The sequence below is a fragment of the Mustela nivalis genome (genome assembly GCF_964662115.1).
Source record: "Mustela nivalis genome assembly, chromosome: 1".
NCBI classification, from domain to species: Eukaryota; Metazoa; Chordata; class Mammalia; order Carnivora; family Mustelidae; genus Mustela; species Mustela nivalis.
The window spans coordinates 153297938-153325897 of record NC_139020.1 but is presented as its reverse complement, the minus strand read 5'-3'; the positions used below and the strand labels follow the sequence as shown (position 1 = coordinate 153325897).

General features: G+C 47.2%; 1 protein-coding gene across 2 annotated transcripts in view; it reads left to right on the top strand.

Moving 5' to 3' along the window:
• The window catches only part of DCLK3 (doublecortin like kinase 3), a 44300-nt gene extending 16678 nt beyond the window's left edge, over positions 1–27622 (top strand). Inside the window, exons 2-5 of one of the 2 annotated variants that reach the window (XM_082690315.1) lie at positions 3265–5096; positions 21276–21408; positions 24955–25122; positions 27254–27622. In XM_082690315.1, the coding sequence (XP_082546441.1) occupies positions 3265–5096; positions 21276–21408; positions 24955–25122; positions 27254–27447 (2327 nt within the window). In that variant the 3' untranslated portion in view covers positions 27448–27622. Of the gene's footprint in view, positions 1–3264; positions 5097–5645; positions 5897–21275; positions 21409–24954; positions 25123–27253 lie in introns of those variants that run through there. The other variant, XR_014300503.1, reaches the window with a different exon arrangement.
• Positions 27623–27960: the final 338 nt, after the last annotated feature.

Here is a 27960-nt window from a genome sequence, read left to right as displayed (position 1 = left end):
GTACTATCAAGTCAAGGTCAATTTATGTTGCTGTAGAAACGTAGAAAAACAGAGTGCTACAACAGCATCTTTTTCTGCGTCACTTTCTGGGAAGCGGCAGGTGACTGAGGACTGGGAATTAGGGTGTTTAATTTTCACTATCTGTACCTTCTTTAACTATTTGTGGTTGATGCGGGGACACAGTAATGGTTATTGTCCTAGATAATTTTAGATTGAGCCACATGGAATTTCCATTCTTTTGCCCATCAAAATGGAAGTACTGGCAGTATCATGTGGTTCCATTTAATCAGTTTTATAAATTGCTGGCGATAAGCAGACACAGGCTGGTCTTTGTCTTTCTGGTTGGCTTGATGGGGGTAGGTACCAGGACACTGCTGCTTTTAGTTGGTCTGAGTGTTCCACTGTGCTGCTGTTCTTGGGAGGTGAGGCTATTGCTGGAGACTGAGACCCAAAGTTGTGCTATATCCTTCCTCTCCCTAATGCTTTAATCTCCCTGCATACAGACCAGGCATTCAGAGACTCCTGATTGGATTCTCTCACCTTTAAAGAAGAAAATTTTGCTCTGGACTAAGGATTTTTAAGGGGGGGAGGAAGGCTTGCACCTTGAGGTTATGTTTTCCTAGCACTCCCCAGTAGCTTGATGCAGTCAGAACCCAGTTATGTTGGAGAGGTGAGAAACTGAGTTTTCACTCTTGCCCCCAGACACCAGAGGTTTTGAGTGAGTCAGTGATTGCCTGGGCAGTGGACTAAGTGTGCCTGATGGTGGTGGAGCAGAGCTGCTCTGTCTTCATGTTCTTCGTGTCTGTGCCCTGGGATGGGGGCCACTCTTATGGAGCTTTTCTTGGGTTCAGGGATAGGGTGTTCCCCGTTTACTTCCCTCATCAACAGGAATCAGGGCCAGATCTGAAGTAATTTGGCTTGGTACCATCGCCCCCAGAGAGCATGCCCCCTCCTCCACCCCAACTCTGGGTACCACAGGACCAAGTCATTGATCACCATATCCAAACTCCCTAGTTTCACTGGGATCTTGAGGCCATGGGTCCCATCATGATTCACCTTACTGTCATCCTCAGTCATCATTCAGTGTGAGAACGCTACCAGTGTCTGTTTTGTTCCATGAGGACTCTTATATGGTTCCCTGACCTCCCATTGCTGGACCCTTCTCTGGGACCCTCTTGAATGCCCTTCCATGCTAAACTCCTCCTGCATCCCTAATGTATTTGTCAAATGCTCCCTTGTCTTTTGGGTTCTTCCCTAAAAATCCTTCTCCTTCCCACTCCTTGGAACAGAGAATTCTTTTCCATTGACTTAGCCTGACAAATGTGTGTAGCAGGTCCGACTCCGTGAGAAGCACCACAAGGAAAACGAATGACAACACTAGTCCCCTTGTGCACACACGTGTGAAGGTCGTCTTCCTTGATATCCTTCCTTAATTCTCCTGTGCGTAAACACAGACATGTGTTACTGCTGTAGATCTTTCTTTCTCTCAACTGTCTCTCCAGCAGAAATGGAGGCAGGTCTCAGAGATTATGAGAAGAAAAGGAAGAACAGATGTCCATAAATAGTGGAACTGTTAATGTGAGTGTTAGGCTCATACATCATGGCACGTGAGATCAGTCCTAGCCACTACTTGTCATGTAATCTGACACCTGCGTCTAGATGGAAGTCATCTCAGAACAGATTGTACGTGATAATTAAGAAACAAAAACCATTCTGTGTAAATATGCTGGGCCACATTGCGCATCCTGGCACAACCGGGGTTCTTGCTACGATTCAAATGCACGTAAAAATAATTATCTTTAATCTCTTTTTAAAGGAAACATAAACGGCAGATTCCTACATGTAGGGTAGCACAGATGGGTCCTGTGGGGTAATGTAAGTAATCCGCAGCCCATCCTCACGGGGTAACTCAGTGACACATTCTGTCGTTTTCCTCTTTCCTGAACCAAAATGGAAATTGAACCACTTTTACCTCAACTGTTTCATTCTGGCTGGGCACAGCTGATCAGGAAATACGTCTTGTTTTGTTCAGTCATACAATTTATCAGGAAATACATTGAGAATGAGCACATTTTCATTCACTATTAAAGTTCTGAACATTAATATGGCTTTGGTTTCTTTCTTTCCCTTTCCCCCCCCTTAATATTGGGAAGAAAAACCATTCAGAGAAGAAAGTTTCTGTACCTACATGGAAACTCCTTTCCACTTCATTTCTCTTTCTTTCTCTTTCCCTTTCCCTCCCTCCGTCCCTCCTCTCCTCCCTCCCTCCCTCCCTCCTTCTCTCCCTCACTCCCTCCCTCTCTCTCCTTCTTTCTTTTCCTTCCTTCTTTCTTTTTTTGGAACCCTAAGAAATACCTACTATGTCATGCTGGTCCATAAATTCTTGTGAGGTCAAGTAAATTCTGCCTTACCAATATATTACTACCAAAATGATAGTTATCATACAAAAGATATTGAGACTGTAAAGACAGTATTAATAATTGGTCATTACTGTGTCCTTACTGTGTGCCAAACACTCCTTTAAATGAACTGTAATTAGTTTCCCATTTGCTCTTCACAAAAATGCTGCAAGGAAGGTGTTCTCATTCCTACTTCCTAGATGAAAAAACAGAAACTTGAGTAATTTGCCCACATTCACATCAGTAGCCAATGGCCATGCCAGGATTCAAATCCAGATCTGCCTTAAAGTCTGTGGTCATCACCTCTTCACAGCCTCACCTCACCTCGAGTGAATTCAAAGTCAAGCTGAGAAAACTCTTCTTGGCAGAGAGGTGGGTGAGGTTTGGGTTCTTTAAGGTTCCAGAAGGTTCTGACCTCTTGTTTGTATTTCCTGGGCAGTGAAGCTTAGACCTTTTTATCCCAGTTGTATATCCCTGAAAGACAGCTCACTTCAGGGTAGCAGAAGTCGTGTTTCCAGGGTCAGGCCTCACCTAGTGAGGACTCCCATGGTGTGGCGCATACTGGGGGCCCCTGGGAGGCTCAGAGGAGCCATCAGGCCCAACGAAGCCTTGTTCTGCATTCCTTATCTCTTATAGGGGAGACTGGGGATTAGACCCAAAGTGCACAGGCTCCAAGATTTAAAGCAGATCCTCAAAGACCACACTTCTATAAAACCATGATAGGATCAGTGACCTTCAGTAAAGCTTTGGCGAAGGCCAAAGGGCTCTTTGAACCCATCATGACTGACGCTGTGTTGTATTTTCTTTTTTTGTTTTGTTTATTTAAATTTTTTATTTTTTTGTGTGTTGTATTTTCCTCTTGCAGGACATCGAGGCCTGTGTGACCATTCTCTAAAATCTTTAAGCTCAAGAATCACAGAGCGGAAGCTGCAGGGCACATGGCTGCCTGCTGGCCGAGGGAATCTGGAGAAACCACTGCTGGGGCCATGCGGCTCCGTAGTGCCTGTGTTCAGCCCTCAGAGTGGCCTCCACTCCGTCCACACTGAGACTAGTACCCTGAAGCCCAGGGTGGTGACTGTGGTGAAGCTGGGTGGGCACCCCCTCCGGAAAATCACTCTGCTCCTCAACAGACGGTCCGTGCAGGGCTTTGAGCAGCTCTTGGCTGACATCTCGGAGGCCCTGGGCTTTCCCAGATGGAAGAACGATCGCGTGAGAAAACTCTTTAACCTCAAGGGCAGGGAGATCAGGAGTGTCTCGGATTTCTTCCGGGAAGGGGATGCTTTCATAGCCATGGGCAAAGAGCCGTTGACACTGAAGAACATTCAGGTAGCTATAGAAGAACTGTACCCCAGCAAAGCCCGGGCGCTGACACTGACCCAGCACAGCCGAGCCCCTTCTCCCAGGCTAAGAAGCAGGCTTTACAGCAAGGTCCTGCGAGGGGGGCACCACTGTGGGGAGACTGAGACTGCCAAGAGCTGTGGGGAGGCTGCCCGGTCCAAGGCAGCCAGCAGACATCAGGGAAAGGACCCTGCGGAGCCAGCGCTGGGGGACAGGGCCAGGCCGCAGAAGAAGTGGGTTGGGGGAAAGTGGGACCCCGAGCCTGGCAGCAGACCGCCTAGGGAAGCTACTCTGGAGAGACCTGCGAGTGGAGAGAAGCACCTGGGCGTGGAGATAGAAAGGACCTCCGGTGAGATCATCCGATGTGAGAAGTGCAAGAGAGAGAGGGAGCTCCAGCAGGGCCTGCAGAGGGAGCGGCTGTCCCTGGGGACCAGCGAGCTGGACCTGGGGAAGTGCCACAGGTATGAAGCCTCGGAGAAGCTGGTGAGGACCAGGAGTTGCAGGCGGTCCCCGGAGGCCCACCCTGCAGCCGGGGAGGAAGGGTGGAAGGGCGAGAGCCACAGGAGCAGCCCCAGGAACCCCACTCAGGAGCTGAGGAGGCCCGGGAAAAACCCGGACAAGAAGGAGGACAGAGACCTCGAATGTCAGGAAGGTCATGCTCAGGCAGCCACCAAAGCCAAGCGGGAGCTTGGGGAAGCCCAGCCGGTCAGAGAGGAGGGGCTGCGGGACATGAAGAGGGAGGCCAGGAGCGCCTGCAGGAACAGGCCAGGTGGCTGGCAGCCCAGGGAGCAGCAGGCAGAGCCCGAGACGCTCCCCGGGCTGCGCGGGGGCGAGCAGGACGCAGACCAGGAGAAGCAGCCCTGTACGCAGGCATCAGGGGTCAGGAAGCCGGCCACTCGCGGGGAGAGGGAGCCCAGGAGCGGCCGGAAGCGGCGACCGGCGGGCCTGCTGGCCACAGACGTGCACAAGCACTACGAGGCGGGCCGCGTGCTCGGGGACGGCAACTTCGCGGTGGTCAAGGAGTGCCGGCACCGCGAGACCCGGCAGGCCTACGCCATGAAGATCATCGACAAGTCCAAGCTCAAGGGCAAGGAGGACATGGTGGACAGCGAGATCCTGATCATCCAGAGCCTCTCCCACCCCAACATCGTGAAGCTGCACGAGGTGTACGAGACAGATGCGGAAATCTACCTGATCATGGAGTACGTGCAGGGCGGGGACCTCTTTGACGCCATCATCGAGAGCGTCAAGTTCGCGGAGCGCGACGCCGCCCTCATGCTCATGGACCTGTGCCGGGCGCTGGTGCACCTGCACGACAAGAGCATCGTGCACCGGGACCTCAAGCCGGAAAACCTGCTGGTAAGCCCCGGCTGCCGGGTGGTGGGGAAGCGTGCCTCCTACACGGTTACCCCCACATTCTGGAACACGGCCTTCATGTCATTTTAACAGTCTTGAGCCAGGATTTAAATCTTTGGTTTTAGGTCATAAGTAGCTGAGACCTGTGGGTGTCGATGAAATTATTGAAAAAGCAACCTTTTAATTAATTAATTAATTTATTTATTTTGGGGCAACCTTTCAATTTAAATAAAATGGGAAATGCCTCCTCATTCTTGGGGGAATGATGCTTCTGCCTTGACCGTGCCCGGGTACACTTAATTTCCTGCACATTTGCCTCTGGCCTAGGTACCAGCAGGAGCTGTCCCTGTGGGCTTTGAATCACCCTCCCATGGAAGCACCCCCTGGCTATTGAAGAGAACCTCTTGTCAGGGGGTGAGAGGCTGCCTCTGGAGTCAGATAACCTGGCTTTCTTAGTTACTTGCTGTAGGATAAGTTTTTCACATCTCTGGGCCTTGGTGTCCTTATTTATAAAACAGAAATATTAACAGTTCTTGTCTGACTCGGTTGAAGGAGGACGTCTGGGAGCTGGCCTGGCATTCACACTTCAGCTGTGGGGTTTTCCTGTTGAAGATAGACGGTCTCATGGAGTGCCAACATCAGATGAGGACACTCTGTGACCTTGATGGTCAAGACAAAAACAAGACCCCTTTATAATCATGTCCAAATGCAGATAAACCAAGATTTTCCAAATCACGTAGGACCACACATCCCCTTTTGGCTACTGTGAGTGACTGCCTCACTTCATTCCTCCTACCTTCTTGGTAAGAATTACTGAAACACCCCATTGTAGAATTATCCTCATTTCCGACAGTAGCCAATTTGGAGCAAAACCCTGCTTTCTTGAGCCCTCCCCTAAATCACCTAACAACCCCAATCTTAAAGTCCTTTGACAAAATCTTATTTGAATTCCTGGACCCCAGTGGTGTACCTTCTCTTTTGTTGCAGTGAGTGAGTAAACCCAGAGCTCCTGAGCTGCAGGTGGGTTCTTGGTGGTCTCTGTTCACGTGGTCACTCTCTGGCACCTTTATCGTGCAAATAAGATTTTGCACGATATTCAAATAAATAAATAAGATCTTGGGAAAAAAGATCTTATTTATTTATTTGAGAGAGAGAGAGACAGAGACAGAGAGGGAGAGTACAAGTGGAGGGAAGGGCAGAGAAAGGGAGAAGCAGACTCTCCAATGAGCAGGGAGCCCAATGCGGGGCTTGATCCCAGGACCCTGGATCATGACCCAAGGTAAAGGCAGAAGCTTCAGTGACTGAGCCACCCAGGCGCCCCATCCCACTTTCTTCTTAGCCCTGATCACCTCCTGATACATTCCCTATTTATTCTTCCTTTTCTTTTGTCCTCTTACAGGAAAGACAGTTCCATGACAGCAGGCACTTGGTTTTGTTCAGACTTTACCCCAAAACCCAAACAGTTCTGTCAAATGGCAGACCATCTTTAAATAGTAGTTAGATGAAGGAATGGATTCAGACCAGAGTGTGTTGCCTGCCAAACAGCCAGCATTCCACCCGTGGCGCTGGCCATCATTGTTACCACTTTAGAAATGACTCTGATGTTAAGGTCACTATCGCAAGCAGGAATCCCGAGCCAGATGGCCGTAGATAGAGCACCAGTGAACGGGGAAAATGATCTCATGAGCCACATTTTTTTTTTTTTCTTTTTGGCAGGGCTTTAGCCTGTTTTCCTAAATTTCATGCCTGTAGACCCAGCCTAGGAACATCATTCCACAGTATATTCATCCGTCTGTAACCTGCTCCCACAGACAAACAGAAACACTAAGAGAATGAAACGAATTATCTAGTGAAATGAAGTCTGTGTTGATCCCTCAGTCCAGCAACCTTGTTTTTGCCCAAATTGGTAGACCTGAAGAAGCCATTTGACCGGTTTCCTGAGAGGTCTGAAAGATGACCGCATGTCTCCCTTTGAAAAAATTTCATTTCTGCGTTAGCTGAGTGTTCTCATCCTTTCTTCAGCAGCCTTTTGATTGTTCCTGTCTTCTGGGTCTGAGCCCGGGCGTTCTCCACGTGTGGTGCACTGTGTGCTGTTGATAACGGACATGCTGGAATGAGCCTCGGAGATTTTCAGCGAATTGTCTCAGCAGAAGAGGTTCTGGTTAGAGGCCTGGGTGTTCTCTCTGAGCTGCACAGTTTGCGCGTGTGCCTCGTCAAGCATTTTAAGGGTCGTCCAAGCTTTGGGTGTGTGCAGTGAGATAATGTATCCTCTAGGATTGTCTTCCTTTGGGACAGGCATCTCAGCTGGCATTTTCTCAGCCAGGTCCCTGGACCAGTGTGTGGAGCCAGCTTATCTCCTGGGCCATGGAGGCTCTCACTTATGTAATGGGATTCACTTGTCAGCGGTTTTTAAAATGGAGAAGGCACAGGTTTGGATCTCATGGCGAAGTTTACTTGAGGAATTAGAGAAACTGCAGGGACTATGTTTAGTATGGACAAGCTGACTGCCTTTGAGAGGTCAATTGACAACTCTGCGTGGATTTAAATGTCAGGATGTGTGTGTCTTTAGTGTCCTTAAGGGCAGTGAAGTGGGTATGTGCCTGTACCTGCATGCGGGCTCGTGTGTGTGTGTGTGTGTGTGTGTGTGTGTGTGTGTGTGTTTTCTGAGAGAGGGGCACAACAGCGGAGGAAGTATAATTTTTCAATCTTAATACATGAGTTATTTATTGGTGTTGTTTGTAACTTGTATTTAGTCCCTTTTCTATGATTTCAAAGGAAGCCCACTTTTTTCTTTTTTACCTTTTTCTTCATCCTCCCCCCCTTTGTGGTGGTATGGCTCCTTCAGAAATTGCAAAAAAGCTCCACATCTGAGTCATCTTCGGTGAAATAAGCGAATCTCTTTTCTGTGCCGTGGATCATTTGTCTGCTTGCATTGATCAAAATGAAAAGGTCTGTCACATTTATAAGTCACATTAGTCCTTTTTCTGGGTAAGTAAAGTCCAACATATTGTTGTGTCAAGTCTAAATGCTAATGTCAGTGTTTTACGGCTTTTCAGACAGTTCTGATAGCACTGGATTTGGCAGTTATTTATTGGTGTTGATTGTAACTTATGAGCAGTGGGCTCATTGTCTGGGCTTAGAAGGGTGTCATCTCTCAGCTTGCTGGTCTGATAAACACTTCACAAACTTGCTTGATCTTCTAAGACTTACTATTAGCAAATAACACCGTGATGACCACTGTCCCTCAGTGAATGAATGAATTTCCTTCAGTTGCCTTTAATTTAGTGTTTACTGCTTGTGCTGAGCTTTGTATTATCAAAGTGATTGTTTGGTCACTGTCTGTATTAAGACCTGATTTTGCTAAACTTAGAAAGGTGATTTCATGTTAGAGCTAGTATCTGACTACATGGGTGACTTTAACTGTTGCTGCTTTTAGAGACTTTCTGAATGTGCAAAGAGGTCCTTATGAATACAGCAAGCTTATCACGTTATTTTAATCAACAGAAATATCTGTGTCTAATAATTGGGCCCCGGGGTACAATTTTAGGTCTATATTGCTGAGTTTATCTATTTCTACTGATCACATTTCCTGATAAGATGCTAGCACTCCTCTTCCCTTTGGATTACTTCGACTCCTGAGATCTTGCAAAAGAAGTTTTAATTATGAGAATTTCCAGCTTGCAGAAATGTTAATTGCTTCTTCTGCCAGTGTGTGCTCCCTTGCTGGGGCTGGAAGGCGCTGTGTGGTGTTGACGGGGCCCTGGTAGGAGAGGAGGGGGCGGACAGGAGCCCGAGAGGTGAGGATGATGACAGCAGCCCACACAGGGTGGGAGATAAGCAGGCCAAGCTCCTGATGGCCAGACGCTGAGATGTTGTGTATGGCAAAGAAGGCTGAGCAAGTAGGTGGGGGAAGACCCTGAAGAGAGGTCAGACAGGAGCAAGGTCATTTGAGACCCTCTGTCCCAGAGGAAGGGCAAAAGAAGGGACAGGTGCCCACTCTAGAAACAGGCTGAAAGGAAGGGATTGGACAGGGAACTGTGGCTGCCAAGTTCTTGCAGCAGAGACCCTTGGAATCCAGGGCAAACGGTGGTGGGCAGCTGGGGGGACAGGTCACAGCTCATCAAGGATAAAGGTGGTACTTTTTCTGGCCTCTCGTGGGCTCTGGGAAGGAACAGACTATTCTAGGTTTTTAACTGCTGAATGCAACTAGGACAGGGCAGTGACCGACGTCCCCAAGGCTGGTAAGGAAAATCTGGCAGGATAATAAATGGCCCAACACACTCCTGGCCATTCTCCCTCAAAAAGAAACCTGTTCAGTCATTTTGTTCATTTAAATTCTCTAGCTTCTTTTCTCCATGTCTACTTGGATGCACAAGAAAGACTCATTGCTTAGTGCCATGAGCAGTGCTGTGGTACACAGTTCTCCCTGGCCTGCACGACTTATCTTTTTCTAGCTCCAGTTTCAATTTCCTTTCCCCTTATCATCTAAGACAGAGGCATCTGGGGCCTCTCCTTAGCAGTCTAAGTACTCATGAATGCACTTACATGCCAATTGCATTCACTAAACATTTGGCGCCTATGAAGCATATCTTGTTAAGGTATTCTTAACAAAATCAAGAAATGGGGATTTTACCCATAACATGAAATCACTAAAGAAAAAGTGCAGTGAGGCAAGCCTTTTGGTCATTGGCCAATATCGAGCAAATTTGTGGGAAGACAGGTTTATGAGAGATTGTCTCAAGAATCCCAGGTGAATTCCAGCAGGACCCACCAGAGTTAAGACTTTAGGTTTATGTCAGGGAGAGTGGCTCGCCATCTGCTATTTAACAGTTTCCAGGAAAATAAAAAGTATACATATGGTCATTGAACCCACACATTGTCTAAGGCTTGACCACACAGCCAGAAGCTTCAGGAAATTTCTTAAAGTCTTCAAAATTCTAGATACTAGGTCATTTTGAAAACTGAGGTTTTCTTCTGTTTGTTCCTTTTGAAAGAGCCACCTCTGCAACGGTGGGTGTCTGGTAATTTTTTTTTTTTTTAATTTATTTTTTATTTTCAGCATAACAGTATTCATTATTTTTCACCACACCCAGTGCTCCATGCAATTCGTGCCCTTTATAATACCCACCACCTAGTACCCCAACCTCCCACCCCCCACCCCTTCAAAACCCTCAGATTGTTTTTCAGAGTCCATAGTCTCTCATGGTTCACCTCCCCTTCCAATTTCCCCCAACTCCCTTCTCCTCTCTAACTCCCCATGTCCTCCATGCTATTTGTTATGCTCCACAAATAAGTGAAACCATATGATAATTGACTCTCTCTGCTTGACTTATTTCACTCAGCATAATAATCTCTTCCAGTCCCGTCCATGTTGCTACAAAAGTTGGGTATTGGTCCTTTCTTTCTTTTTTTTTTTTTTTTATAAACATATATTTTTATCCCCAGGGGTACAGGTCTGTGAATCACCAGGTTTACACACTTCACAGCACTCACCAAAGCACATACCCTCCGCAATGTCCATAATCCCACCCCCTTCTCCCAAACCCCCTCCCCCCAGCAACCCTCAGTTTGTTTTGTGAGATTAAGAGTCACTTATGGTTTGTCTCCCTCCCAATCCCATCTTGTTTCATTTATTCTTCTCCTACCCACTTAAGCCTCCATGTTGCATCACCACTTCCTCATATCTAAAATTGTGACTCCATTCGGGTCCTTTAGTAAAGGTAAAGAAGAGTGATCTGCTAATGTCCTCCTAATGCCTCTGTTCATGGGTGTTGCTGCTGCTCTGAGAGTGATTTCTTGTGATCCATTTGAGGATCTAGGATTCAGTTTCTTAAAAATAAAAAAAACAACAACCCTGTATTTTCAAAATGCCCTTAATCCGAGGAAGCAAATTGGTAAATCCCTTCAACGAGTGTCCAGGGTCTAAGATCTGGTTGTCTAATTATAGTAATCTGAAACCCTGGTTCTGTTTCAGCTTCTTCTGGATGTCCTACATGTTAGGGGTCATGTGAGGATATGGAGAGGAAGGAGGAAAGGAAAGGAGAGAGGGGGGGGTAGGGAAGGAAGAAGAAAGGGAGGAAGAAAGGGAGGGAGAGGGAAGGGAGGGGAAGAAAGAGGGAAGGGGGAAGGAAGGAGAGGGAGAGACTAAGACAGATGAAGCACAGAGGTGGAGGTGGGGAGGGGAGCTCAGCTGTGGGTCTCCCTTCTCCCACTGCCTCCTGCGTTAAACCTTGCCAATGTGATTGTGCTGTTCCTGCCGAGCCTTCTGGCTACGGACTCCATAGAACTGGGCATTCTGTGTGGATGCGGATCCACCGTTGATCCCTCCCCCGCCTTTAATTTTTAACTGCCATTTTGGGCGAGGAGACTCCACTTTTCCGTATCAAGACAAAACTCTTAAAAGCGTTTTCAGTTAGTCGGCTAGAATATATAGAATCAGGTTGAAAGACTATTGTCGAAGAATCTCCTGTGGGCAGCGCGCTCAGACGTTTGACCCCAGGCGCCTTTTCAAGATGGTAAATTTTCCGTGTGGGAACAACCTCTGCCGTTTTGACCTTGTCAGATCCCAGGACACCCCTAGAGGCCCGTGAATAAGTGATGGTGACCGTGACAATAGTAATTCTGTTGGTCGTAACTTTGGCTTCACTGGGTAGGACCTTGACCTTGGTAATTTGGATAAATTATGTGCACGGCCATACTGGGGTGGGCTTGGTGACTTATGTCGGGACATTACCTTTCTGGGAAGGAGTTGGAAGCAGAGGTATAAAGCCGTGTTCCCCGGGGAGATACTGTCTGCATGTTGGGACCCAGAGGAGCAAGGAATTATAAGGGCTGAGCAGAGGACAAGGACAGGGAGAAGACACCCTTACGGGCTCTCCCGGTTACTGCTGAGCTACCTCCCAGCTGCGGGGGCACCACGTGACTGACAATGGGGTAAATCAGCACTTCTTAAACTGCCTTGTGCATGAGAATCTTGATAAGGTGTAGGTGCTGATTTAGTGGGTTTGGGAAGGGCCTGAGATGCTGCATTTATAATAAGCTCCCGGGGGATGTTGATGGTCTGCCGAGCACACCTTGTGGAGCAAAAATGAAGACATCTCATTGTCTCAGTGACCGGAAGCTGGAGACAGGTGGTTACAGATCTCAAGGCAGTTGCTGCCGTCTCCCTCAGGGACCCCAAATGTCTACACCAGATGCCCACTCCAAGGATCACATTGTCGCACTCGCATAAATGGCAGGGAAAGGGGGGGGTGGACTGCTGTGGGTGTTCTCCCTTCCTATCGTGGCAGGACCGCTGGCTCTGGGGCTCCTCACACACACCTTCTTCTATCTCATTGGTCAGGATGAGTCCCTCAGCGTGGGGCTGGCTCAGAGTCATTTCAAGGGTAGGTCATTGCTGCCACGTCCTCCTCACTCTTCTCCCCGTGTCCACTGTGGGGTCACAGGGTTGCTTACGAGTCCTCTTTCAAGAGATCTGGGGGGACTGCTGGATGTAGGACAAATACGGGAGACTACAGCTTTCAGGAATCCATAGATAAGAAGTGCCTGCCGCTCCCCTACTGTCCTACTACTCTTCCTGTGCTGTCTTATCTATCTATCTCTCTGTCAAGTAAATAAATAAAATCTTTAAAAAAAGAAAATAAACCTTGTTTTCTCCACGTCCCCCTTCAGCTACCACCCTACTTTTATGAACTACACACACACCCTCCCCAAGGTGTCTGTTCGCCCTGTTTGTAGTTTTCCACGTTCGATTCCATCCTGAACTCCAGGTGAGTTCTCATCCCCATACAGTGCCACCCCCACACCCCTTCTCTGTCAAAGATGGGGCCGCCGCTGGCCCAGCTGCTGGTGACAGGAATCTCAGTTGCTCCGGAGCCCCTTTCTTTACTTTCTCCATTCACAACTTCTCTTTGCCTTAGGATGACACTTCTCACCTCCATTCCTCCACTCGAGACCAAGCCACAACCATCTCCTGCTGGGACTATGGCAGTGGCCTCCTCACTGGTCCTCCCTCTTCCTCTAAAGGCCATCTTCCTCCCAGGAGCCCGAGTGATCTCTGAATATAAATCAGACCCTATAACTCCTGTGTTCAGAGTCATCACTGGCTTTCTGTCACACTCAGGATAAAAGCCAGGTTCATTTCTCCAAGGTCCTGCATGATGTGGCCTCTGGCTTCTTCTCAGAGCTCTACTTTGTCTGCTTACCCCTTTATCCACTCCATTCCTGCCCCTACTTGCATGCCCCTGGACCTTTGCACTTGCGATTTCCTCTACCTGAAAAGCTTTTCCCTAGGATTTGAATATGGCTCACCCTTGATTTTTTTAAATTTTATTTTTTAAATACATTTATAATGTATTATTAACCCCAGGGGTACAGGTCTGTGAATCACCAGGTTTATACACTTCACAGCCATAGCACATACCCTCCCCAATGTCCATAACCCCACCCTCACCCTTGATTTTTTTCAGATATTACTTTCTCAGCGAGTCCTGCCTTAACCACTCCATTTAAAATAGCAACTCCTGCTGCTGTCAGTTTTAGCACTGTCCAGTCGAACTTTCTGTGATCATGGAAATATCCTGTCTCTGCACTGCCCAGTACAATGGCCACTACTATGCGGACACCTAAAATGTACCTTGGGTGTCTGAGGAACTGAACTTTAAATTTTGTTTAAAATAACCACATGTGGTTATGGGAAACTATACCAGACAACACAGCCTTTATTTCACTTTTTCTTTTCTTACCACACTTATCACTGCAGGACTTTACATATTCGTTTGAATATTATTTATTAAGAGAAAGAAGGTTTTATAAGAGCAAGGACTTTACCTGCCTGTTTTATTCACTATTCCTAGTACTTAGAATGATACCTGCCAAACCATAGGCATCTAAATATTTGTTGGGTAAATATCAGATGTTAATTAGCTAGAAAAGTACTGGGGTGAAGGCTTGTCATTGGCCTGTCATGACAGGTCCCAGGGAAGACTTTGTTTCAGCTGGTGCTTTCAATCATTGTTTTGTCTTAGGGTGTCTTTTGCTGTCGAAACGTAAGTTGATTCTAGGCATTGGTATTTCAGTGTGAGTTGGTTTCTAAGATCATAAAGCCCTCATAGCCAGTTGCAAATGGAACCGTGGAGGGTAAAGGCCAGAAGGACCATGATGGATCAAGTAAGGTGTAGGCTTAACCACATCTGAATTTGGGGGGGGGGGGCGGGAAGGGGGGGGTTGCCTACTGTTTGGTGTATACTCTGCTGCCATCTTCTGTTCAGAGATGAACATTGCAAGATCAGATTTAAATTGAGGTACCATTGAAGGACAGGAGGTTGTTAATTGTTCAGAAAAATAAAGACTCCTCTTGAAGTTTTGGGGCCCTCCAGGTGTTGTATGGGTGCTTATGTGAATAACAGAGACCACCGGATTCAAATCGGGAACTGGTGTGCCTGGAAAAGGGGATGATGGATGCAGACGGCTCAGCAGTCTTAACAGTGCCGTGTGAATGCATCTCTAACACCCTTGCAGTTGGCAGGCAGCTGAAAACAGAGCCCCAGAAGGAACATGACCCAGAGCAGTGAGTAACAATGGGCCAGAAAATAGAGAAATAGACATGTGGGTGAGAAAGTTCAGATGTGCGCACGGGGGCTGTGGGCGGGCCCTAGCCAAACCTGGCCCATGAAGGTGTAGGGGAGGAAAACAATCCTTTTGTCTCCACCATCCTGGATTCTTGGGCAGGACCCTGGAAATTAAGTCGACAAAAGACAGACTAATAAGAGAAACACAGACGGAGGGCATGAACACAGCACACACACATGGGAGGAACTCTGGGATGGAAACTCAAGCAGTCGTTTGAATTTGGGGCTTTATAGAGTTTCTTAAAAAAACAATAAATTTTTAGAGAAGTGACAAGATAAAGGGAAAAGGGTTTCTAGACTTTTAGGGGCAGCAAATTGTGGCAAGTAAAATAATGGGAAAACGAATGGAAAGTTGGAGTTGTTTAATAATCAGTATTTCAAAGTGGCCTAATCTGGGGTGGCATGTTCTGATCCCCTACAAAGACTTTTTGAGGAAGGGGCACCAGAACGTACCCTGGGTGTAGTCCCACTGGCTGTCTTTATGGCAACCCAGTGTTCCATGCACTGAACGGCCTGAGGTCCACTGTCCTGATCAAATCACACGTGGCATGTAGTGTTCATTTCTGGGCACTCTTGGTTAAAAGAGGCATCGATGAAACGGAGATCATCCAGAACCTGGCCATGCATCAACCTGGGGTCTTGTCGACATGTAGGTTCTGGTTCAGTGGGTCTGGGCAGCCTAGATCTCTAACCGGCTCCCAGGCAATGTTGGTGCTTTTGGATCAGGCAGCGAACTTAGTGTAGGAAGGAGCGAGAAAGGAGCGGTGATCAGAAGATTAGGTCTTATCAGGATCAATTGGTGGATCCTCGGATGTGAAGTTAGAGACACCAGAGATGACCTGGGGATCATGAGTGTGTCTTTCTTCAGTACCCTCCCAGAGGGCGGACTTGGACAACCGTGTAGGGGGTGGGATTTGAAATCAACATAGGGGTGAAACTCCTCACACGTTAAACTGGCCACAAATGGGATGAGCTGCTGGATGAAGTTGTGGGATCTCTCCCATGTTGGGATTTCAATCAGAGGTGAACAGTCTTTGGTGGGAGGGTGTTTTACACAAATTCCTGTCTGGGAGGAAAAGCTGATGGTTTCAGAAGTCCCATAGATGCTAGGAGGAAGAGTTATCCTGGGAGGATGTCACTGATTTGATTTCACGATTAAGAGAGAAATTACTCTGTTGCCATGAATGGAAAATGTCTGTTGAAACAAAATGAAACAAAACTGACACAGTCAGTGCAGGACCTTAAATGCAACTAAGCTGCTCATGTAGATGAAGTAGATGAGAGACCTTGAGTCGTGCTGATGGCCCCGAAGGATGTGACGTCCCTACTGTGAGCAGAAGCTGGAGACAGCAGAAATGAAAACACCGGTGGTCTCCAGCCACTTTCTGGAAGGGAAAAGCAACTCCCCAGAGCTCAGCCAGCCCCGGGGCTGAGTGTCTGCTGTGTGGGGTGATGTGGGGATGATCATGAGACACAGGAGCAAGATGAAACCCTAAAGAGAACAAAAGGCAGGATAATAGGGAATAATGTAAACACGGCTTTGGTGTTTGGAAATGCATGCATTAGCATCTGGACAGTAAACCTAAAAAAAAGTGCAAAACAAGAGACTGAGTACCCCCCAGGTTGAATCTGCTGGTCTTTCAGTGGAGCCAGGGTTTGGAGTTAGGGGGTTTCTCTGAGGAAAGGGCTAGCTTGTTCCTTCTCATGGGAGCATATTTTATTTTGGTGCAAGGCTGCCAGATGCTTTTCCCGCTGATCATTTGGTTGGGAGAATGCAAATATTGGTGGGGGACACATTTTTTCAGCAATTACCTAGCAAATGTGGTTAACATAGATGGTCCAGCTGGAAACTCGAGGCACCACACCACTATTTTCTGTACTTCCCTTCCAAACCCAATTTTCTAGTCTAAGTTATTCTCATCATTACCTCTCGGTCTCGTTCTGGGCTCTGTCTGTCTTGCTGTGCAGACCACAGCCGGATCGCACTTTTGTCTGCATCTGTGACTTTCCCTCCAGTTAGGTTAATTAGGGAGACATCAATTGGGTTGCCCTGTAACTCAAGACTCTGTAATTAAGACACATTCTGCTTCCAGAGATGTAAGCTGACTGGCAGGATCCAAAGCAAGTGCAGAAAACTTTCTCTTGTATGGAGAGACCGGGGAGTACGTGCACTGCAATTTTGGGTGTCGCTGTACCCATGGCTCTATTGGGGTCTTCCTATTGCCCTCGGCCCCCTTAAAGGCACTGCTAGGAACATTGGGAACCTTTTCCTGTTCCACTAGAGATGTGAGAGCATCTACCTGCAGACAAGTTGATAATTTCTCCTATAGGTGGTCCCAAGGAGCCTCTCTCCTGGGTGCTGTCAGCTAGCGTTGTCCCTGTTTAATTGTAGCTCAGTAATTAATGGCTCTGCTCACTTTTGCCGGGAGCATTCAGCTTCTGTGATGAGATGCAGGGCAGGCAAGAGTTGGGAGGGGAGTGGGACTTTCACAGCAGAGGATGGACCAGTGCCCTGCCCATATGGGGGCCTTCAGTTTGGGTAAGGAAGATTATCAAGAGCAACCTGCCATACTTCTCATTTTGTCTAAAGTCCATTCTGATCTTTCCGATCCTCCTTTACGGAGGCTAAAATAATAGGGTTGGGCACCTGGGTGGCTCAGTGGGTTAAGCCGCTGCCTTTGGCTCAGGTCATGATCTCGGGGTCCTGGGATCGAGTCCCGCATTGGGCTCTCTGCTCAGCAGGGAGCCCGTCCCTCCTCTCTCTCTCTCTCTCTCTCTCTGCTTACTTGTGATCTCCCTCTGTCAAATGAATAAGTAAAATCTTTAAAAAAAATAATAATAGGGTTTACTTAACATTTCTGTCTTGCTTCATAGGTGCTGGGTGCTGTTTATCTCACCTTACAAATGTTAATTCATTAAATTCTTACCACACATCTCATCTGCATCTCACTTTACAGATGAGGAAGTAGAGGCATAGAGAGGACTTCTTAGCCAGTTACACCAGCAAATGTAACTACTCAGCCAGTTACACCAGTAAATGGTGAGCTGGAGTCTGCTGGTGGTGGGTCTTTAAAGTCTGTGCTTGTAACTGGTACGTGTTACCGAATCTTCCCGCAAAAGATTATTTCAGTGCGGGACATGAGGAAGCCGCCCAGAGTCCCCCTCCAGCAGAGCCAGTGGCAGGTGGGTCTGGGGCAGACCTGTGCTGGGAAGGGGCAGAGCCAGTCACCTCAACCTTGATTTTACGGATTTGTTACCCAAAGGGCTTTTGCCATCAATCCCGCAGGTGGTGCTGGGTTCGGGAGGGGTCCCTCCAGGGGGGAGCTTGGCTCTCTGTTCCTGGGAGCAATTCTGCTGCATGGCCAGGTTGCCCAGGGCACTGGCTGGCTGTCTGGGTTTCAAGACAGTCATAGGAGCTGTAATTACTTTTTTGTAAGCGGAAAATAAAAGTTTTGTTGAGAACATGCCTTGGGAAAAAACCCCAAGTGTAAATTTACTTAATCTCATATTTAACAAAATTCATGTTTTAATTAAAACCTTGCATTAGTTTCTCCCCCCTCCCAGATTTACTGGGGTGTGATTGACAAATAAAGTTGTGATATATTTCAAATGTACACCAAGATGATCCAATACGTGTGTCCATTGTGGAAGGATTTCCACACTCTGGTCAACTTCCACGTCCTTCACCTCATAGAGCTGCCTTGTTTTTTGTGACTTTTTTCTCATAAGGATGTTTAAGATCTCTCTTGGCAGATTTCAAGTACACAATGCAGAATGATTAACTACAGTCACCATGTTGTACCTTGGATTCCCAGAACGTATTCGTCTTAGAACTAAATGTTGATCCCTTTGGATCACCAGCTTTCCCCAGTCCCTGGCGACCACCGTTCTACTCTCTGTTTCTTGGATTTGGACTTTTCTCTGTTTGTTTTTTTTAAGATTCCACTCTTCTCTCTGCCCTCTATGGATAAATTCCGCTCTGGGCCTGAGACCTTGACAGCCCCCAGCTTTGTCCTTTCTGTTGGGAGGAAAGGTGCCAGGCAGGATGTGACAACAGGTTTCGTGTGGGCTGCACCTTTCCCAAGAGGCAGATGACAGGGGGGAGGAAAAGATGCCACACTTGCAGAATCCACCATTCAAAGCTCCCTGCTAGAGATCTCGTGGGCTGCTTTCTGTGAACATGAGATCAGAATGATGGGTGGCAAGACTGCTAAAGGGGCTTGCAACGCCTTCCCCGTAGGGAACCAGCATCTTCCTGGCTTGCACAGACCAGGTACCAGGAGTGGCTGTCTGGCACTGGTGGAGAGCAAGGGTCCGCCGCTGGGGCCCAGAACTGCTTCAGCCAGAGAGCTGGAAGCAGGCAGGTATCGCTGGGCTGTGCTTTGCTTCCTGCCTCCCAGGAATGAGGGGCATTGGAACCCTTTGGCTTGTGCCTTTATTTCTTGCTGTCCTGAGACTTGGCCAAGGTGAGACTCCTAGGGGGATGGCTGCTGCTCTGATTCTTAACTCTCTCTGAGGTTGGGAGGTCAGACCGCCCATGGGTCACCCTTCTACCTTACTTGTTTGGGTACCAACTAGCGCTGAAGAAGGTTGGAATTTTTTGTGGCCGATGATTTAACCTTTCCCTGGAGTGGAAAACTGCCTGCGTAGCATGGAAGAAACCAATGTATCCTTCACTAACTGCAAAATATGCTAGGTTTGCCCCCTTGCTGTTCGTTTTTATGTGAAATATAACGTATCTTTACTTTTATCATGTCTTGCATGGTGGTGTAAGTACCTGCTAGGCTCACCTCTTGAGATTTGTTTCCTTTAGGGAAGACCCACCACATCCTAACACATCATCCAGCAGGTAGATACCTTGAGGGTGATGGGGACAGGGCACACTAACTGGGCCGTGGGAACTGGTTTACCAACAAGCAGAAAGCCAGTCACTGGGATTTGTTTGAAAGAATGAGATTTGGGTGGGATCCATTCTTTTTATTTTTTTTTTTAATTTTAAGATTATTTATTTATTTATTTGACAGAGATCACAAGTGGGCAGAGAGGTAGGCAGAGGGGGATGGGCAGGAAGCAGGCTCCCCGCTGAGCAGAGAGCCCAATGCGGGGCTCAATCCCAGGACCCTGAGATCATGACCTGAGCCGAAGGCAGAGGCTTTAAACCACTGAACCACCCAGGCGCCCCTGGTGGGATCCATTTTGACGATGACCAAGGAGGACAGGGGTTTTCCGTCTTCATTTCAGAGTGAGAGTAGCTGTCTTTTTGGTGCCCTAAAAATGGCTGATTTTCCCTTTCTCTAAAACTTGGGGGAAGTGGGGTCTAAAGAATCAGAGCTAATGTCTTTCACCTTCATGCAAAAACATCGGCAGAACCCTGTCTGTCAGTTCTCATGTACAGCAGTCAATCTTGGTTCGGTAGCACTGGTTCCATTGTAGGTGCAAACAAGGACAACTACCTCATCCTGGCTTGCCTGAGGCTATCCTAGTTGTTTGTTTTTGTTTTTATTTTTGTGTGGTTTTTTTTGCCTCTTTTAAGGTTTTATTTATTTGAGAGTGGGGGAGAGGCAGAGGGAGAAGAGAATGTCAAGCAGACTCCCCGATGAGCTCAGAGCCTGACACTGGACCTGATCCCATGACCCTGAGATCATGATCTGAGCTGAAATCAAGAGGGAGATGCTTAATGGACTGAGCAACCCAGGCCCCCAGAGATTGTCCTAGTTTTAAAAATGATAATCTCACATCCTGGGAGCCCTCCAGTCCCTGGTGGCCTGGGACTGTTGGTTACCTTAGATAAGGACTTTGCAGGGTAGATTATGGACCTTGATTGAAACTCCTGACAGAAGCCTTATTGCTGAATATTATCACCTCCCTCCTTTTTAAAAGGAGGCTTAGATGAATAAAGACATATGTCCAAGACCATCCAGAGGCAACTCTTAGATTTGGAAATAAAGACCCCTGGTCTGTTCGGTCCTTAGTGCCTCCCCCAGCCCCCAAATTAGGGTCTATACCTAGTGTTTCTCCACTGATTGTTTACTTTGTCCTTTTAATTCCTAGTTCTTTCCCCTTCTTTTTTTTCTTCTGCCCAATTTCGTATCCCCCAGAGGCATTCTTGAGACCTCACTAATGTTAGTCAGTTCTCAAAATATCATCGATCCTTGTTCTAATTCAGTGGTGCCCAATAGAAGTTTCTGTGATGGTGGAAATGTTCTTTATTTCCACTGCTCAATAAGGTACCCATTAACCATCAATGGCTCTTGAGCACCTGAAATGTGGCTAGTGCCTCTGAGAACGTAAATGTTTAATTTGATACAAATTTTAATACCCATCTGTGGCCATAGGGCACTTCTGCAGTGGACAACACAGCGAGTCTAACTCATTGGTGTTTTACTTGAAAATGTGAGAATCCATCACTGAAATCAGGTTGGGTTTATCAACTACAAGCTCGAGGAGGTTTATCTCTTTGCTTATCCTGACCTTGCATGCTTGTTGTCTCATTAGTTTTTCTTCTTTGTTCTCATCACAATTTTGGTGATTTGGAGATTTTGTTTTTTTACAGGTTCAGCGAAACGAGGACAAATCTACCACCTTGAAACTGGCTGATTTTGGCCTCGCAAAGCATGTGGTGAGACCTATATTTACTGTGTGTGGGACTCCGACTTACGTAGCTCCTGAAATTCTTTCTGAGAAAGGTAGGCGTTATACCTTGCTTCATCGGATCTGGCTCACTTACTAGCAAATGTCTTATTTTTACAATTTGGTATTTTGTATTTCTCAATATGGAGCAGTCAGAAATCTCAGAGTTGGCACCAGGCTTCCACTTGAATTTTAATGGTACTATTTGAAGAAGATCTTGACCAAAGCATGTGGACATTTTTCTCATCTGGGCTGCCCTTACAGAGGAGGGAGTGTGTGTGTGTGTGTGTGTGTGTGTGTGTTGGCAGAAGATTGAGATAAAAGATGGTGGAGAACTACCCAGGGAACTCAAGAAAGCAAGGCCATTTGTGCCACTGACCCATGGCTACCTCTAATGGGAAAAATTTGTAGCAGTTCTTATAGTAATTGGCTTGAAAACTCCTCCACCAACTTTGCATTTAAAGGAACAGGGTGTCCTATTTCAAACCCTATGATTAATATTTATTACCATTTTGTATATTATATGAAGAGCCAATGAACAGTTTTAGTGACATAGTCTATAAAGTACATAAAAAGGAAACTGTTATTATTATTGTATGGCTCCAAATACTGTTCAGCCTAGGGCCTGAATGACTGTTTAGCCACCGTGGCACTTTGGGAGAAATCAGTGTAGGTGCCATATGTAAGATGGGAAAGCTCTTGGATGGGTTGTGGTGTTGGTGGAGAGAAGGGAGAGAGTTTCCCAGCAGCAGAACCATCAGGGAAGGGAAGACAGGGAGATTGGACTATGCATGGAGGTTGGCTGGTAGAGCTGTTGAGAAGACTGATCTCAGTGTGGTAGAGGGAAATTCAGTTGGCTGACTAGGTCGGGTCTGGATTCTCTGCAACTGGGGAGGCTGAACAGAAGAGTTTGGACTCAATGTGGCCAGCAGAGTGGCCATGGCAGACAGGAGCATATTGAGCCATCATAGATATTTTAGTGGGGGCATTGATGCCCTGGGTAGGAGAATAAGGAAAGCAATAGTCTCCCTGAATGCTGAGGGAAACCACAGCATTGGGGCTGCTACTGACTAAGACAGGCTGCTGGAAAGCTCTTTTGGGGGATGGGGTGGGTGGGTTGAAATGTTAAACACACTGATTTGGTAGAGGTGTGACGATGGACACAGGAAGTTGTCCACTTGGCAGGGAGGTCGGGCCCTGGGCTGAGCGGGTGCTTTTGAGATTCCTCGACTCGGAAATGGCAACCCATGTGGGCGAGAGAGGGAGCGCCACTTGAAGGGCTGCCAGAGACAGACTCTGGAGGGAGGCCCAGAGCTGGGGATGGAGATGGAAGGACAGTTTAGCAGGGGACAAGGCAGCAGAGAGGCAGGAAGAGGACGAGGAAAGTATGGTGCCACAGAGGTCGAGGGGCGAATTTCAAGATGGGAGGGCGAGCCAAGCTGAGAATGCTCCTGAGTGTGAAAGGCAGGACAGAGCTGAGGAAAGGCCAGTGAAGTTGGCCATAAAGAGGTCAGCAGTGATTTATTTCTATATATATATATATTTTTTTTTTTTTTGCCGATTTATCTTGTCACCATTGCTCTGGGCTTAATAATGAATACCCAACTTCTCAATTATAGCTGCTGAATGGCTTCCTTCCCCAGAGGTAAAAAGTTAAAGCGTGTTTGAAAATGTCCATGTGGCTGTTGCTGGGTTTTGTGAGGATGATTGGGGAGTATCAAAAACCTTGACAGTATATTATGTTCTGCATTCTATTTCTGGAAAGCTCTTTCAAGAATACAGTCAGAGATGTGCTCAAATATTTAATAGATTAGGATGTTCATCACAGAACTATGGTGTAAGAAAGTTAGTAAACACTTAGACTACAACATAAAGGATTCATTATATAAAGGAGATACTGACAGTTATTAGAAATCATAATTTTGAAGAATTTTTAAAATATTCTTTATAGGAAATTCCTGTATAGGAAATGCCATGACGTATTAAGTGGATGAAATAGAGTATAAAATATGTCCATTGTGATCCTAATTTTGTTACAGGAAGTATCAGTGTGTGTGCGTGTGTGTGTGTGCACTCATGGGGATATAGCTAGTAATGTCAGGCTTTTTATAATCATAGGAGAGAGCCAGTAAAAATATTTTTTCAGTGCGAGAAGACAACAAATGACTAGGACAGAGAAGCTGCTGGGGTAGACCAGGGCTTCTCGAACTATCTCTGGTGAAGGTTTTAAAATTTCTAATATAGTGTGGACCCACATGAAGTTCTGCCACACGGGACGAGGTCACCGCTCATGCCATGTGTGACTCATCATGTGTGTTTGACAACCCCTGAACTCTGCCCCATACTCTGTTCAGTGAGACCTGTCCTTGACCATGCAGCTGGATGTCATGGCCATGCCCAGTTGCTATGAGTTTCCAAATATTTACTTATGCTTTTTCTATCCCAGACCAGAAATAAAGGATTACAAACTGGCAGTTGTCTGAGGACCAAGCTTTGGGTAACACTGGTGTCGATCCCCACTTGTAGGTGTTGGCAGCCAAATGCCCCCATGTGTTTATTATTTTTTTTATTGTGTTACGTTAGTCATCATACAGTACATCATTAGTTTTTGATGCAGTGTTCCATGATTCATTGTTTGTGTATAAAATCCAGTGCTCGTTGTAATATGAGCCCTACTTAATACCCATCATGGGCCACCCATCCCCCCACCCCCCTCAGTTTATTTCCCAGAGTCCACAGTCTCTCATGGTTCGTCTCCCCCTCTGATTTCCCCCCTTCACTTTTCCTTTGCTTCTCTCAATGTCCTCTGTGTTATTCCTTATGCTCCACAAGTAAGTGAAACTGTATGATCATTGACTCTGCTTGACTTACTTCACTCAGCATAATCTCCTCCAGTCCCATCCATGTTGATGCAAAAGTTGGGTAATCATCCTTTCTGATGGCTGAGTAATATTCCTTTGTACATATGGACCACATCTTCTTTATCCATTCATTTGTTGAAGGGCATCTCGGCTCCAGATAATCAAGTCAAAAAATTGGCAGAAGACATGAACAGACACTTCTCCAATGAAGACATACAAATGGCTATCAGACACATGAAAAAATGTTCATCATCATTAACCATCAGGGAAATTCAAATCAAAACCACATTGAGATACCACCTTACACCAGTTAGAATGGTCAAAATTGACAAGGCAGGAAATAACAAATGCTGGAGAGGATGTGGAGAAAGGGGAACCCTCTTACACTGTTGGTGGGAAGGCAAGCTGGTGCAGCCACTTTGGAAAACAGTGTGGTGATTCCTTAAGAAATGAAAAATAGAGCTACCAAATGACCCAGCAATTGCACTATTGGGTATTTACCCCAAAGGTACGGATGTAGTGAAAAGAAGGGTCACCTGTATCCCAATGTTCATAGTGGCAATGTCCACAATTGCCAAGCAGTGGAAAGAGCCGAGATGCCCCCCAATGTGTTTACAAGTGGCTCGCGCTTACTCAAAGCTGTGGTCCTCTGTTATGTAGAACTACAGTTCCCCATGTTTCTCTCCTCCTGTCTGATCCAGCCTGGTCTCAGTTTCCCTTGTGTCTCTGCCTGTCTCACAGGTTATGGACTGGAAGTGGATATGTGGGCCGCCGGCGTGATCCTGTATATCCTACTGTGTGGCTTCCCCCCGTTCCGCAGCCCGGAGAGGGACCAGGATGAGCTCTTTAACATCATCCAGCTGGGCCACTTTGAGTTCCTGGCCCCTTACTGGGACAATATTTCTGACGGTGAGATTGGCTTCCCCAAGCAGGAGACGAGGCGACGTTAGAGCTGGAGCCTGTCCTGGGTTCTGACTGCAGAGCTGGTTTTAGGTCAGCTGCAGAGGGCCCATCTCTGAACTGGGCATGGCGGGGGCTGTCGACCTGTACTTCATCCTTTGTTAACCGTGAGCTTCGTGTAGATTTATTTGTGTAGCACTCTGGGAAACAGGACTTGCTTTGGATTCAGTGAAGTCTGACCCCTGGTTGCAGTCACTGAATATTTTTCTTTAAGGCAATGAAGGGAACTCAGAACTGAAGAATATCAGAAATGGAAACCCTCATTTGGAGAGATCGCAGTCATCTTGTATATAGAAGTGCTGGGAATTGAGCAGACTGGGAATGCATATCTTCCTCCGTGAGCAGCTGGGGGTTGTGGCATGGTATAGTTGGAGCTCAGAGGCTCTGGAAAGGGGGAGTAAAGGTCTTGGTTATCTTCAGTGGAGCAGAGGCTTGCGGGATCTTCCTCCTTTTTGGCCCTTCCAGATGCAGTCTTTCCCCTTTTTTGCTACTGATTTTTTGGTACCACTTTGCTACCCTTGTGAAATCAGGAACTAAATATTCAGGGGTTTTGAGTCTTGGAGTTTTGGGCTTAAAGGTGAATAGGAGTGATAACTTTATTTTCCCTCAATTTCTCCAACCATGTAATCTAAGATTAGTTATTGAACTGCGCTTCCCAGCCTCAGTCTCCTTATTTGGGGCTGGGGGAATGAGGCAAGGAAAAAGCTTAACTCCCCCCCCCCTTAAATAAGGTAGGGAGAGGGCTGGTGTGCTGCAGGGAGAGAGAGGGTCTTGAGCTGAGCAAGCCAGTGGTGACTTGGGAATTGAAGGTCTAAAAATCATTCTAGAAAGTTATGGTGGCCCTGTGCACTATGGCGTAGAGGGCCCTGCTTCTGTCACACCCACCCCACAGAGGGAGGGGACTCTGGAGCCAAGAACCCAGGGCCTCCCTTCTAGGTCACTTCATCAGAACCCCAGAATTCCCTGCTTGAATGGTGCAGGCCCACTTCTGAGACTGAGGAGACCTCTTTACCCAGACACTTCCCGTAGTGCCTCCGGGGAGCCAAGGAGCCTCTGTTCAGAGGGGTAGAGAGAGCTTGGACCTGTTGGAGGGGTGTCCAGTTGTCCACACCAGTACACGTGAGTCTGAGAATTCCCCGTTTAAACCTGACCCGCTCCCCACTGAGTCTTTTGAGGATCTGGACGGAGTGGTGCTGGTCGGGGTGGGTGCTGGGGTGCTTTGTTTGCACAACTCACCCAGCTGGAAGTGGGTGATGTAGGAGAGATCCAGGGGCTTCCGTGCTTAAGAGGCAGCTGGGCAGTGGTGTAGAGGGAGGGGCTGATGGCTGGGTAAGCTGCCGATCTTGAGCAGGAGTCATCCCCCAAGAGAGGTGTATGTTTTCGTTTTCACCTGATTAAAAAGGAGGCTCAGGGAGCTGGCCAGGGGAAGTCAGCAAGTCACAGAGACGTCGTTCCTCCCCCTTGCCTGCCACCTGGCCCAGCAGTTGCCAGAATCAGTCATGATCTTGGGCAGAAAATGGAATCCACTTTGAATTTGTGCTATTTTTTTACTTAGGTTTCCTTCACATGTTTCTCAATTTTGTTAGTGTGAAGGCATATTTACCAACTTAGGAAGGGGATTGAACAGATTTTATTTAACAGCCCGATGATTGATTTCAGAATGTAAGATATGTAGACATATGGTGTGTGGCCTCCATTTGTTCTCTTGTGAGGGGCGCCATGGATGTCTGTGGTGGGCCTGGACCCCTGACTCTAGAAATGAATGGACACCCTCTAGAGCTGTGCTGTCCCAACACAGTAGCACACCCAGCGCCCCTCCCCTGCTACTTACGGCTATTGTGATTTAAATAAGGTCAATACAATAAAAATTCCGTTCCTCAGCCTGGACAGCCATATTTCAGATGCTCAGTGGGTCGTGCAGACATGGAAGGTTCCCAGCATCACAGAAAGTTCTGCGGGACAGCGCCCTCTAGGGCGGGGCGCCCATATGGGTATTTGTGATTCCGTTTGCGGAGGGGACAGGCAAAGTCAGAGCCCCGTGCATTTGTTTCATTTTCCCCTCCTTCTTTTCCTCCCACAGCTGCCAAAGATCTGGTGAGTCGGTTGCTGGTGGTAGACCCCAAAAAACGCTACACCGCCCACCAGGTCCTTCAGCACCCCTGGATTGAAACGGTGGGAAAGACTAGCACAGGGAGCCTCCAGAAGGAGGTGCCCCCCAGCAGCGAGGGCCATGTCCGGAGCCAGCACAAGCGGTCAGCTGAGCAAGCCTCCTAGTCTCCGCCTTGGGTGCTATGCAGTCCCCCTCCTCCAGGGACAGAGACCGAGACAGAAATCCAGGACGCAGACGCCAGGAGGGCTTCTGCCCGTCGTTGGAGAATCAGGGGAAGGAGAGATGCTTAGTATATTTTAAAGCGTATTTTAAAAAATAAACTTGAGTCTTTATGTTAAATGTTGTACTGTATTTTTAGATTTGTATATTTGAAGACTTTAATACATTTTTCCGGGGGTGGGGGGCGATAAGACGTCAGCAAGGACTTTTTGGTAATGATGCTGTGTTTTGCTTTCTCCTTGTAATCAAGTTCATGGCCAACAATATGAGTGGTGCTTACCAGGATCTAAACTCCCCCTGGGAGGATGAACAAGGTGAATTATGGTCTCTTTGTATTAATAAAATGTGTTCTAACTGACAGAAGCGGGTTGTATTCTGATGACTTCTTACTGCTGGTGAGGGGAACCAGGGAAGGTGAGTTTCGACATGCTTCCTAAAACCAATACGACTATATCTAA